The sequence below is a fragment of the Styela clava genome, chromosome 8 (genome assembly GCF_964204865.1).
Source record: "Styela clava chromosome 8, kaStyClav1.hap1.2, whole genome shotgun sequence".
Classification (NCBI taxonomy): domain Eukaryota; kingdom Metazoa; phylum Chordata; class Ascidiacea; order Stolidobranchia; family Styelidae; genus Styela; species Styela clava.
Window position 1 is genome coordinate 17,473,000 of NC_135257.1, and position 14,534 is coordinate 17,487,533.

The 14,534-nt window shown below is 34.5% G+C and overlaps 1 protein-coding gene across 4 annotated transcripts in view; it reads right to left on the reverse strand.

The window, feature by feature from the left end:
• Positions 1-2,203: 2,203 nt before the first annotated feature.
• Positions 2,204-14,534, reverse strand: part of LOC120345325 (protein GREB1-like) — a 76,407-nt gene continuing 64,076 nt past the window's right edge. For all 4 annotated transcript variants that reach the window (XM_039414729.2, XM_039414731.2, XM_039414730.2 and 1 more), the window contains 11 exons: positions 14,437-14,497; positions 13,331-13,487; positions 12,675-12,781; positions 11,723-11,896; positions 10,311-10,551; positions 9,353-9,518; positions 8,235-8,495; positions 7,697-7,837; positions 7,127-7,301; positions 6,229-6,370; positions 2,204-5,839 (listed from right to left, as the gene is read on the reverse strand). In XM_039414729.2, coding sequence (XP_039270663.2) covers positions 5,664-5,839; positions 6,229-6,370; positions 7,127-7,301; positions 7,697-7,837; positions 8,235-8,495; positions 9,353-9,518; positions 10,311-10,551; positions 11,723-11,896; positions 12,675-12,781; positions 13,331-13,487; positions 14,437-14,497 — 1,801 coding nt within the window. In that variant the 3' untranslated portion in view covers positions 2,204-5,663. The remainder of the gene's footprint in view (positions 5,840-6,228; positions 6,371-7,126; positions 7,302-7,696; positions 7,838-8,234; positions 8,496-9,352; positions 9,519-10,310; positions 10,552-11,722; positions 11,897-12,674; positions 12,782-13,330; positions 13,488-14,436; positions 14,498-14,534) is intronic.

Consider the following 14,534-nt stretch of genomic DNA (forward strand, 5'->3'; position numbering starts at 1 on the left):
ATACAAAGACCAACCCCAAAGAACTACAAAATTTCACATGTGGATTGCATACCGTCTACTAAATCAATCCCAGTACTGTAATGAACATATTTTGCTCATAATTATCGTCCCGTGAGTCTTCATTTTCTTTCAAAGGTAGCCGTGCTATTTCATATTGATTGGGTATATTTATTTCATATTTAGGTTTGCAAACGGTTATCTTTGATTTGAGACGAATTGTGGTTTGTGTTATTGGCAACGTATCTCGGAACTCTGTATAAACCAAGCTCTCAAAAGCATTAATCAAAAGTAAAAGTAATAAAATGTCATCTTTATAAGATTCGGGTCCTTTAAGCACAGACGTGTAAATTGCCTGGAATTGTGCCAAACTATTGACACATAAATGCTTGGGTATATCTTCATGACTGTCACGTAAACCCTACTCATACTTAGACTCTGAATCCTTTGCTCTAAACGTCGCTCTTTAATTTGTACACCAGCGCTTCCCAAACTTTTTGTTCGTGCGGCGTCTAATTACCAGGGAACACTTACACGATAATAAAAAATGCTTGTTTTAAACAAAACTCAATTTAGGGATCGTTTATTTGTACTTTATGGCTTTCAAAGTTCGTAAACATGTTGGCCTAAGGAATAAAGGCTGAAAAAATCACCCATGTTCGATAAACTCGGTTCAGCAGATAAATAAGCTGTAGCTCAACAAATTGCAGCAAATAGTGTATATCCCTATTGTTACGTAGCAATAGCGGCAGACACTTCGTAACAGAAAGTAAACGACATAGGAAGGTAAAATAAATTAATTAATTCATATACACAGTATTTAAAATAATATATCGATATAACATTTATAATAAATACACTATGTGAAATATTCAATCATATTTTAGTTATGTTTAACACAATTCTTTTAATTTTTGAGTCGCACTTAGCAACACCCTTTTGGAACCGCTGTTGTATGTACAGTCAATTATTATCATCCGTGGCCCATACTTGACGACATACAACTTTGAATAAATCGAGAAGAAAATATATTTGGAGAATTACTGATGTAGTCGCACCGAGCGGATACCCACCACCAGTCGGAACACGCCAGGCCGACTTCAATTTCAGATCACCAATTTGAAATCGTTTGAATTAAATTATTAACTATATTTTCGGTAAGTTTGTTTTATATTTTGGTTCGAAAGGTGTTTTTTTCTTACATGAGCAGTTGGCTGATTAGCGGACGATATATTGAGCTCATAAGGTCGTATTGTCGTTCTAATTCCGTTAGAAAATTACTATAAACAGATATTTTTCATCCTAATATGAATACGGAAGAATAACCGGAGTATCCCTCTTCACTTTTAATATCTAACAACACACTCTAAGCCTAGGAAATATATATTGCTGAAGAGAGGCTATTTATATGTTCTGCGCCTATTTTGAATAACGAATAGCTACTGCAATGAAATTGAAAGAGATCACCCTAACACACAGATAACGGACACGGGATATGACGACATCGAATTTGCATATGTCTGTCAATCTCTAATACAATGCACAGGAACACACCGTAACATATATGACCGTGTTACATCGATTCATCTTCTCAATTTCAGTGAATATGCAGTGAATTAGTAGAAAGTTCAAGGGGAATGTGATTTCAAGATTCCCTTTAGTTGATCCTAGATTAAAATAAGCGGACTAGCGTATGACACCGTCTCTGCTGCTCACAGTGTGATCGCTTCTCGGCCCACAGGAAAAAAGCTAACTTTTATCAGAACACTGAAACTGCAGATGATATCCATAGTAATCGTAGTAGGCAATAAGCAGAATTATAATCTCTCCAGGTAATATTGAGAGATATTACTTATTCACATTCTTTCGAGTGGAAATCTCTCTAAATGTGTGTAAATAGGGAATAAGGATAGTTTAGGATTTATTAGGGGGAGAGTAAAGCCGATAAGACGGCTTAATCATATGACGAACCGCGGCCTCTCGTCCGGTTACCAGTCCAGGTCGGGTATGGGATTAGTTAGCCAGTTATTTTTTTTTTTTTCGGAAGCATGGACTTGATGGTAGAGGAGGCCGTAACCGACTAGCGGTAGGTCAGAGGCGCGGTGGCGAGCGTATTCGTAACGCTTAGCACGATGCGCCACACCGCCGAGCCACTTCTTACAAACTCCGACTTAATAGCTGGACGAACGAAGTAAAAAGACAAAACTTTCGTTCAACTGATATCTTTGGTTCGTGTTTTATTATGACGACACACAAGAGAGAGTTATGCATAAAAATAATAACAATTGAGAAAGAAAAAAATGAATTATGGCAAAATTAATATTTTTATTTCAAGCAAATTTGTCACAAAAATAGTCATGGTGTATGGTCATTACACAAACTGTAACATTCACTGCTGTAGCAAAGGAATAATAACTTGGAACATTAAGTTAATGCCGGGGACACGCCCATTTGACTTTACTCAAATCTTATTAGCGGTCTATTGGCCACGCCCCCTCCCCAAATCTCAGATATGCTGCACAATGGCCTCCACTAATAACAGTATTTTCTAAGCCTGATTGGATAATGGAAGCCAAATAGCTGCAAATTTATGACTGTCCAATACAGGATACCACACATTAACAATTGATTTGAATGGGTGAGATTATGATTGAATTTCGTAATGGAAAAATATGTGGAAACCAGCTCTGAGAAGTATGTAAAGGGAAATAATAGAAGGATTAGTCAGCAGTAAAACCAAATTAGCTTATGTCTAATTTTTCGGAAATGTGGTTTTTCGATTTCGTCATTACGGACCAAAGACCATCCTTTGGTCTGGGTTGCGAAGCTGTACCAGGTATAGTTTTAAGTCCATTTGAAGTTCTGATGTTGGAACCAAAGCTACAAAAATGCGATTTTTTCAAAAATGTGACATAAGATTATTTGGTTTTACTGTGGCGATAAAGCCAAAAAACTTTTATCTTGAGGATGACATTACTATACCTTGAGGGATAAAGTATTAGTAAAAATGGCCATGTTAGTACTCTTCTAACTATGCATTATATATTTGTTGAGGTAGATGGTTTTAGAAGTACGATGACAACATACAGAACAAAATAACAACAGATTGCTACAGGAACACAATCTCACAATTCTCATTTAATAGATGAAGTCAGAATGGCGAAGGAATATCGAGAAAATTTAGGCTGAAATATCGGACTGTGTGGGACTGACAAAAAATTAAAAAATAGCGTTCTAGCCTGTTCCCGATTTCCAAGTACTGGGGATTTTATAACTGATTGGCCTATTAGTAGCGAAAAAAAACTACTTAGAAAATATGATCCATATGTCTATTTTGTGTTCAAAAATTAGAATCTTCAATGTTTTACTCAATATATTTGTATCACAGGCAAGGAGGCTTTCTCATCTGTGTTGTTTGAAGATTCGTAAGTCGTAAGTTCAAATAAAAATTGTCTTTCATCATTACAATACCAGAGGCACTTTACATGATTTTTGTATGTCAAAAGAAGAGCAATTAACTTGTAAACTCATGTACAACAATGTAACTCATGTATAAATAATTATCATGAATTCTTATAATGCTCAATTCGTGATACTAAAATCTCAATTCCTGTTATAGGTATAAATAGGCCTTGCTTGAAAATTTAAAAAATCTCACACAAAAATAACTCAAAAGGAACATTTCCTGGGGAGCTACAAAAAAAAATGAAGAATTGAAATGATGATGGTAACAAAACAAAAAATTCTGATTATTATTAATGATAAAGAAAAAATAAAGATACAAAAAAATAATTGAAGAAAAGTTTGTTTTGAGGTATTGAATGTTTCGCACACAATGTGATTAAATAATAGCACAGTCGTCAGTATGCGACAATGGGTCAGAGGTGAAAAATTTGAAAAGCACCACACATTGACTTTCAAATAAAATTGATGTGAGAGGTAAACGACCTCAATTCAATATCTCAATGCATGAAGTAGTTGTTATGAATAGGAAATTAGGTGAGGATCATGGTAGCTGTTATGCCGATATCGGTACTCCCGTAGTGTGTGTACCAAGTTAGGTTTGAGGTATAATTTTATTCAGATTTTCCTTATTTTAGTTCTATTACGAGTTCGGGAACTGTCTGTGTTAGCCAAGTAATTATACCCCCTGCCCATAGGATTCAGTCCCTTTCTACAACTTGGTGTGAAGTAGGCGAACAAAATTAGTTACCTCCATATTGGTACACATACTTCTGGAGCGCCCAATATTGGTATGATAAGATAAACAAGGACTCTGAAATATCATGCTCGGGTCATGTTTGGCCAAATATGAGGTAAGAAAAAAATATATTTAGTCGAAATTACGTCACACAATGTCACGAAAAACACAGAAATCATGGAGGTCAAACTTTGGTCAAAAAGTAGAAAAAAAATTTCCTGAGATATAAAAAATAATAATAATAATAATAGGAAGAAATATTCACATTTGAGCACAAATTTGCCCCAAAAAATGACAACAATTTCAACATATGACAAATTTTTAAAAATGCCACTTGAAAGTTTAGAAAAAATTATGTTATTTACAAAAATGGCAATAATCCCAATGATTATCACAACTGCTAATAAAAATGGTAATAGGGCGCAGAGATTGACTGTTTTTTTCGACAAATTTGTCTGCTAAATTTATATTGTTAGTCGTCAGTGTATAATTTGATATTTACGATGATTAGTTCTTTTTGTTACTAATTAGTTAATAATGGAGGTTACTAATTTTTTTCCCTGAAAGCAATTGACGAGGTATATAAGAAAAATTGATACACAATAATTTGCATAAATACAAAATATTGAAAAACTAGAAATTTGAATTGACTCAGGAACATGAGGCTTGAGTAAGTTTGGACATTTTTATCAAAAAATATACTCAATATTAAATGTAGAGAGAATAGGAACGATAGCATTTTTGAGGGATATTTCTTGTATACATGATTTTAATATGGGCACAAGGTTTTCAAATAAGGGGCCCTCAAGAACTCAACACGCCAAAGTTAAAAACCCCTCTCTCCCGAAATTTTTGCAGAAGTATCCTAATACCTAACTATACATGGTCGAGTCTAGTTACTTCGTTTATTAATTGAACAGGAACAGCTAAATTAGGAGATTTCTAGTTAACAAAAAATTTCTGACATTCGCTTGTGAAAATAACGAGTACAAATAATATCCAAAATCAAGTTTAGCTACCCAAAGTGTGTGCCGTAATATGATTTTTCTTTAAAACAATTTTCAAATTTGGCAACTGCTTGTCTGAAGCCTTGCTCATAGTGTGAGACCATCTCAGAAGGTAGTAGACTGAACATTTATAAATTGTGTGATGTTTTCCCTCTAATTAAGGTGATTAATATTTGGTATAATGTTCTTGTTGGTATATAGTTGAGTGCATTTGTGAGTGAGACTCTTTTAACATTGAGTTCTTTTGGTGAGTATTAATTGAAAATGAGTGCAATTAGTGCTTTGGTATTTTACGTGAGTCTATTCTTTGCATATTTGAAAAACACTCATATATTTACTCAATAGCAGATTTGTTCCGTCACTCCACTCATCATGAGGACGTTTTCACTTTTTAGGACACCAAAGATATTTCTCTACTAATAAATAGCTGAGAATTTTTTAATTTTTTTCTTTCTCACTCATCGAGAGGACCTTGCGACTCCTGTGAGATAGAAGAGAGGTTTTCGTTTTCCTGTTTCGTTCGTTGTCTGATACTCATCCGATAATCGAAAATGCCAATTGTTTTCGAGATGAAGATGGAGAACAGTTTGTCTCAACGAACTACGATCCCTTCCCACAACACAGACTGTAGCACCTGTATAGATTATATAGATTAATATAGAGTATAGGACTTTAATGAAGTCTTAAATTTTTTTAAAATTGCAATAGAAATTTATCGATACCAATATATTGTTTTGGCTCTCATAGATGTTATGAAATTATTGTTATAAAATAAACTCTCCTATGATTAGTAATAGACCAGTTCAAGGTTAGTTCATTGATGAGTCCCATATATTTCAAGATTGCGATATAAATATAAGAATATTAAATTCTTCCTAACTAACAGCTATCTTTGAGAAATTATGTGTTTGTTTAATCCATGAAAAATGACTTTAAGACGCATATTATAGAATTTTTGATTAAATTGTAATGAAAATTATAGAACAACAATCGTTGGCGGAATTATTTTGAATTTTTTCTTACCTGTAGTGAATTTATATTGTTGCAGGAACTCTGGAGATATTTCAGTACATTGGCAGAACAGGAGAAGACCGCAGTAACTCTTCTCAGTATTTACAGACCATTGCAATGCATCTGGCTTACTACTGGTAAATTCTACAAATACCTGTCAATATGAAAATATTTTTTTACAAGGAATTATAAACAATTACATATAAGAGCATTTGATTTGATGAGGCTTTCAACGCTGTCTATATATGTCTTGCATATGTCTAATCTCTGGGATTGGTATAGTGGCTGTTTCAGGTATAGTCAATATATAGAAGTGCATATTGCAGTATATTCTGGTGATAAGGCGCATTGCGAGCTGTAACCCTCCCTTTTGAAATGAAAACGAGAATATCGGTCAGTGACTGAAGACTTATTGATCAAAAGTTAGGGGATCCCCCAAAACAGCGCTCTTACTCCATAGTGACACCTTGTGTCCCATCACTAATTAATTAATAACTCGCTAATTACACGACATAATTCATCCAAAATCAATAGGCTTCTGGTACGACATATGATGAATGCACATGCAAAATCTGGAGCAGATTCAATCTCGCTTTCGTAGATATCGCGTGCATCTAACAGACAGACAGACAAATACCTATCAACAAGTAAAAAGAGGCATCTTTCTGCATTATACATACGTAGCAATATTTCATAGCTTTCACCTCCCACCTGACAGGCTGGCTGTTAAGGTCTAACTCTGCAATTGGAAATTTCAGAACACCGTCTTTGAAATTCATGGCTTATATAATATGTTACATCGCCATTTCAATATAATCAGAAACAAAACCAGTTGCATGAAAATTCCATTACGTTCGAACATCAATAGATGGTTAGTTTTTCCTCAATAAAACTTGAATACATCACCCACCTCTGATCCAAGAGATACATAACGATCAACTACTAACACTGGATGCCTTGAGTTTCCTTTTGCTTTTGGGAAGACAGTGTGACCAAGTATACTCAGATAAACTTCAAGAAGTAGGTTAGGATGTCTGGGTATCGGTGTAAAATCAAAATCCGCAAGACTGACAAGAGACTGTGGACTGAAAATATAAAACATAAAAATAATTATCAGAGTTCTGTATGTGACTGCAACAAGGGCGACACCTTCATTTTTGCGAGTGACATTTTTCTGAGGCCAAATTCTGTCTTATAATGAAGATTGAAAAAAGATAATTACAGACTGTGAGTCAAAACCCCTTTTTTGAAATGTAAGAAAACAAAACATTTCATACATAGCGATTTTTTCATGGCAAGAAATGCTTTTTACAGTCTCAAGCATTGTTAAAATCCATGTTGTACAGTCTCTTGCCGGACCCACTGGTTGTTATGTTCAACTTGACCTCCCCTTTGACAAGCGTGCATTTTGGCTTCGAATATTGGATAACTGCTCAACTAAAGCCTGGTTTATAATGAAGAGCACAAAACAGAAACTTACTCATCACAATCAACCGTTGCAATTTTATTCTTTGATTTGGATGATATCACTTTGGTTGCTACGGCGATGTCATTGAACCGAAACAATGGCTGATCAGCTGCAGCCAGTCTCAAACACCAATCAATATCAACATCGAGAAATCTAAAAAAAATAGATTTCTTGATTCAAAAATGATTGTCCAGAATATATTAGTATTCTGTGTTAAATGTCAGTTGGAGGCAAAATAATACGCAGGACAGGATTTCCATATTTATCCCAGGGGAAAGTAGAGCGAACTCTGAAAGTGTAATCAGAGTTGTGATGGAGAGTGCATTCCTAGGCACGATGCACCAACCGCTATCAAAAATGAATTGTACTTGGGAAAATTGTGTCACATTTGTTTCTTTTTAATTCAATTTGATAAAATATTGTGATAATTCAAACACAACCAATAAGAAAAAAAGCAAATTCATGTCTTGATTAATATCAAATAATAACAATAATATCAAATAACTATAATATCAAATAACAACAATATCAAATATAACAATAGAATTACCTTGAACAGTCAAACAATTCATCTTCAGTTGTAAGTGCGTTTATAGCGACACACGACGTTAGATGACATTTTGAGAATCCGGAACTGACAACGTCTCCTGTAAATTCTTCTTCACACTTGGTTGGTTTCATGTCACATGACCAAGGTCTTAATCCGATTGCAGAATACCGCTCAACGTAAGGTATTGCTTCTATTCTTTTTAAAACATCATATAATGATATATTCCTCCAGTTTACGATTTCAGAATGACCATCTGTGGAACTGTGAAAAAAGAGATAAATGTTAAAAATCATGAGACTCAAACTTAGGATAGGATTTACATATTTATCCCGGAGGAGAGCAAAGGAGATAAGACGGCTTAATCATATGACTACCACGACGTCTCGTCCGTGTTTTCGAAAGCATGGACTTTTCAATTCATAATTTTCCATAATCAGTAATATCTTATTCTCACTATGATTACAGAGATGTGACATTCAATACTCAGCATACTGCAAAAAATGCAAGTTTAAATCGAAACAGTACTGCTAAAACTTCTATGCATCAATCTTATCTGAAGCATTAAAGACGAATTCCATGTTATGATAACTCTTGATAATTTGGTAAAATTTTAGGTAACTGATAAGAAATAAAACAGGACAAACAGTTGGATGTATGAGAATATATTTTTTATTCACTTAGATGATACTCCATAAACAGCTTGCTACTAATCGACACAACGCTAGAGTATTAGTTCTCAGAATGCTCCGTACCCAGGGCATTGTGAGAGAAAGCTATTCGGTTACTTATTAAAATACTGACTTGGCTAATTTTGTAACTGTCCAAGTAAGCAATAACAGCATTGATGAAATTTGACAACAGTAATGGCGAAATCTGGCAACAAGGTGGTAGTTTAAATATCATTCCAGTAGATAATGCCATATTCTAATTACAGACTTGTTGCCACATTTCGACCTGATAACAAGTATAGTATAAGTTTATTTCGACTACTTATTACACTACTTTATTAATATGTTGTTAAGTGTCAAATTAAAGTGGCCGGGAAAATCAATCTCTTCATGGGCTTCAATAACACCAGTAGTTTGAGAACCCTTGCGCTAGCCTAGCAACATTCTCACCTAGCAACAGAGTTACAAGTTGTCCAAACAACAACGTTGTCATCAAGCAATAACGCAAACGGCCAGACATCACCCGTGCTCGATCCTTCTTCAAATACATTATGTTGTTCTTGTCTTACTGATATGGAATGCTGCATCACACATTGAACAGCATATTTCATTGATCCTGAATAATTGGAGGATATTATGAAAAGACTTTTTTTCAAAAAATTATATAAAAGACATAAAGAGATTACAAAATATTTGATTTTTGATCAATTAGACAGCTTAATCATATATGGTGAATCAAGACCTCTCGACCGGTTACCAGTTCATGAACTTGAATGATGGAGGAAGTCATAAGTGACTAACGGTTGAGACGGAAATGAATTTAGCACTTCTTAGCTGAAAATCATCAGCTATTATTTTAGATCATGCAAAACAATAATCAGCAATGCGAGGATATCCATTCAATAGTGTTTGTATGTGGCAGTGGATATTGATTGAACTGAACTGACAGATACAAAACATAAAGTACTCGAGCACTTTAGTTTAACAATGTCAAGATGACATAGCTAAGTGTTTTATCGGGATTCAAAAAACACTCAAGATTCTAAACAAGACAAAATTCGGACCTCCAGAAGTATGCGCACCAAGATGGCGCACGACCTGAACATAGTATGTGTGTACCGTTTAGGATTCAGGTTGTGTGACATCTTGGTGCGCATACTTCTGGAGCACCCAAAATTCAAATATTCTGTACTGATCCAGGAAAAACAGAACCCAATAAACATCTTTATTACTTGTATGAAAAGAAAATTCATTAACACTTGAACTTCTTACTGTTTGTGTAGTATTGTACCTAAAAGTTCCAGTAATCTTGGATATTTTGCATAAAAGTTACCAGATGTTCTCCTTAGAATAATTTCCAAATGGCCTGTCTGTTTCTGTATATCACAAAAATGAAATTGATAATCACCTATTCCCAAATCATCAAAACTCTCCGGTAAAACCATCAGAGTCTTTCCTGCCCACGTAGATAGAAATTCATCCAGATCACAATTTTTGATGACAATGATATGAAGTGTTTCACTGGCTTTTGCTTCATCTTCAGACGTTTCAACATCTTCAATTGCCAAAGTATGATCGAGATTGTATAAACCATGTTTTGCACCATGGATTCCGATACTGAACACTGGGGTTTTCAGACCAACACTATCCTGTGTAAAAATTATTGAAAGTTATTACAATCACTAACATAATCCAAATATTAGTGTTTTTTATTTATATTTTCTATTTATCTGGCTATATGATAAGACAACTGGTATCAACTTGTAAAGTCTAGAACCTGAGAGTATATTATATTGAATAGATTACAACAAATTGTTTTTGTATAATTTGCCATTCTTGCAGCAGAATTTTAATTTATGTCAAATTTTACTGCTACAAAATTCTAAAACACCAGTGAGCTTCTTGGTGACCTTGTGATTAAAGTGCTAGACGTGAATGTGTTGGAGCCGAATGTTGAAGATCACATGCACAAGTATATATGGGTCGCATGAAAATTTTCTCGAGTCACTTGTCTTTTCAACTAAAACCTAGTTAGTAGTTGGTAATTTTTTAGAAAATTTTTTTGTTACTTATCGATCTTAAGATCGGTAAGTATGTTGATAGGTATTTGTTTGTTTGTCTGTCTGTTAGATGCACGCGATATCCCACAAAAGCGAGGCTGAATCTGCTTCAAATTGTGCATGTGCATTCATCATAGCGGATCAAAAGCCTATTGATTTTGGATGAATTATGTCGTATAATTAGCGAGTTATTAATTAATTAGTGATGGGATACACGATGTTACCATGGAGTAAGAGTGCCGTTTTGGGGATCCCTTAACATTCGATCGATAAGTCTTCGGTCTCCGACTGATATCCTCGTTTATATTTTATTTGGTATTAAAGTATTACTCAATAGTAATAGTATATGTGGGAAGTATCCCAGCGTAAAAACTTGGCAGCTTTTTTCAGCCATGCCACAATGTCGAAAACTCTCTGATTGCAAACAAGAGCAGCTTTCTTACTTTGAGAGGAATTCTAGGGAAATAAGTGTTATGTAAAAATGATTGTTTCAAATTAGTCATTTAATTTTGCGGCCATGAAAGTACTACATGCCGTTTATTATATGAGCATATTCTTGAGTCGGCAGATTTTACAAAATTACGGTGGCTTGAAAAAAAGGTTGAGAACCACTGGGTTAGGCAATGCCAAACTAGAAGAGATAGGTTCTCTCATAATATATATTTCAGTGTCTATGTAGAGAATTTTTTGAAGTAAAAACCTCCAAATCTTTATGGATTAAATTTGACATAAAAAATGCAGCAATGTAGGAAAAACGAACCTTGAAACATAAATTCAACGCTGATAATTTTGGATCTTCATCTCGATGTTGAAATACAAAGTGATGTTGAGTAGACGCAGGAACAACGAAACTTATTTCCAATTCTATTGTTGAATCACAAATACTATTCGAATTCAAACCACGTTTAGGTATTGACATTTTGTGAACACTTGTCTGAAAAAAAGAAATATTATGTGCATATAACACTATATCATGATTTTTTTATGCTGCTATTAACGCTTTATCTGAACGAAGTCATGTAAATGGAACGGTACTCCTAAAGTATGTGAACCAAGATGGCGGAAACCGGAACGTGGTATGTGTACCAGGTTAGGGTTAGGCCATAATTTTATTCCAATTTTCCTTAATTTAGTTCTACTACGAGTTCGGGGACTAGCCAAGTGGCTGCCGTGGTATTTGTACCTGAAATTATGGTCTAACCCTAACCTGGTACATATACTACGTTCTAGTGTCCGCCATCTTGGTTCACATACTTCGGGAGTACCCATGGAACTACTGACATCTAATGATATGCAAGGAGCCATTATTTTTGAATGTACCAGAATCTTTCCTATTCAGCATTGCTTATCCAATTTATTACACCCTGGGTGACTAGGGTGAGGTGGGTGGGGGGCATGATGATTTGAAATGTGTGTTCTGCAATGCTAGAACAGTTAAGTCTAATGATTTGACTGGACGCGATGGCCGTTGACCATTTCATGGGTTTTTTTGACACTATTTTATTTTTCCTATATTGTGAATTACATTCTATATTTCACGAATTTATCAGAACTACTCCCACCCGACTGTGGGGTTGAAAAATGAGAATGTGTAGAGAATTTGAATTTGAGATGTTTATCCGAAGATCTTGTGCTTTTTTTGCCATTCTTGTGCTTTTTTTGACCCTATTCAAATACAGTATGAAGCTCTATCTATCTTTAACAACACTTACCATTTGTGAATCATCAATGCTTTTACAAAGATCACAAGTTCTATGTTTGATGTCATATGAACGTAACTTTCCTGCCGTACATGCTGCTGTTGATATGTCACTTGCATCTGAAAATAAAGGATAACATTTATATGGTTATTTGTTTTAATCATTTTCTCTTTTTCAAGCAATGTTTCCACTTTTCGATTCTTTTCTTTGATTTTAAAGCCAGTGCTGCATCTAGAAAACTCTCATGCATTATATTTCATTATAATTCCAAAAAAGTTGGATCAGGATTTTATCAAAGAAGAGAGACATCTTTGTACTAACAATAAATCGACATGGTTGTGTTGTTGTGCTGCTGGACTCCTAAATTGGATAACACAAAGAATAATGTTGAGTATATTTTGATTTTTAAAACAACAATATTCAAAAATTTTTAATGAAATTCGAAAGAATTGTAAGAATAAAAGCGAAACTCCTTTATTGAAAATTCGCAGTTAAATTTGATTTTTCGGATAAGTTGAATTTAAAATTCTTGATAGATGCCCATTTTCAGTACACTCGGACATAAACCAGAAAAAAAACGAGAAATACTAGTATTACTGTTCATCAGAATTCCTAAAAAACATCAGTTTGGAGAAATTCAAAATTTAAGTTGATTCTTCCAATCTCACCTATGCCAACATCTGTAAAATCTTGAACACCATTAGTAATTGGACTGGCATTCAATGACGAAGAGTTCTTGATGGAAGCATCGTACTCCATATCCAAGATAGTGGTGTGAACAGGCCATTGAGGTAAGATATCAAGATTTGGGACCGGATAACAAGGCTGGAAATAGAAACAGTTGTTAGAGGAAAATAAGTGTGGAGTAAGAGTTCATGAATCCCAAGTTTCGAGTCAAGTCAGGATCTCAGTAAATTTTAAAGTTAGAGTCCCAAATCGATTCAAGCCACTGTTGTTTTCAAGTCAAAAATTGGTACCGCCCGTAGTATGTGCACCAGGTTAGGCTTAGGCCATAATTTTATTCCGATTTTCCTCATTTTAGTTATATCACGAGTTCGGGGATTGTTTGTGTTAGCCAAGTGAATATGTCCCCTGCCCATAGGTTTCAGTCCCTTTACACAACTTGATGTAAAGTAGGCGAACAAAATTAGTTACCTCCATATTGATACACACACTTCTGGAGCGCACAAAAGTCAATTGTAGTTTTAAATGAACAATGATGGAATGAATAAATGAGTCGCATTTACGCTATGACATAAAATTTCCTATCTTGTGTTAAGCCAGGATTAATTTGAAATACAACTAGGATTTAATCATGTATTGTTAACATTTACCTCCACACAGTGTCACTCTCTATTAGGCTGACTGATAAATTTATAAGTCTTTTCAATACAACATTAACAATGTATGTTTCATTTCAATTGAATTTTTTCTACTTCAGAGATTTGCCGAAAGTTTTATCCGAGCTTTAAGACTGACTAGTCTGAGTTCAAATCTCGCTGAGATGACCTCAGTCCAGTGGTTCCCAAACTAGGGGTAATTATCCCAAAGGGGTGAATTAGCAATTTTTATGGAGTAATTTAGAGGTAACGATATTAAAAGGTTTGGGAACCATTGCTTTAGTCTCTACGAGTTCTTGTAAAACATGGTTGAGTATGACAACTCGATGCTCCCCAAGAAAGGTGTATTTATATATGTATTTATCATCAAGGTTATGCATTATGTATAAAAAACAAACAGTATGAAGGAAAGAGCTGAACATAATATTAACTACCTTAATAACGGAAGAAGACTTGTTATCATAAACTTCAACTTGCAGCATCTTCAATAACATTCTGTTATAAAATTGAAAATGAATGAAAGCAAGGTTTA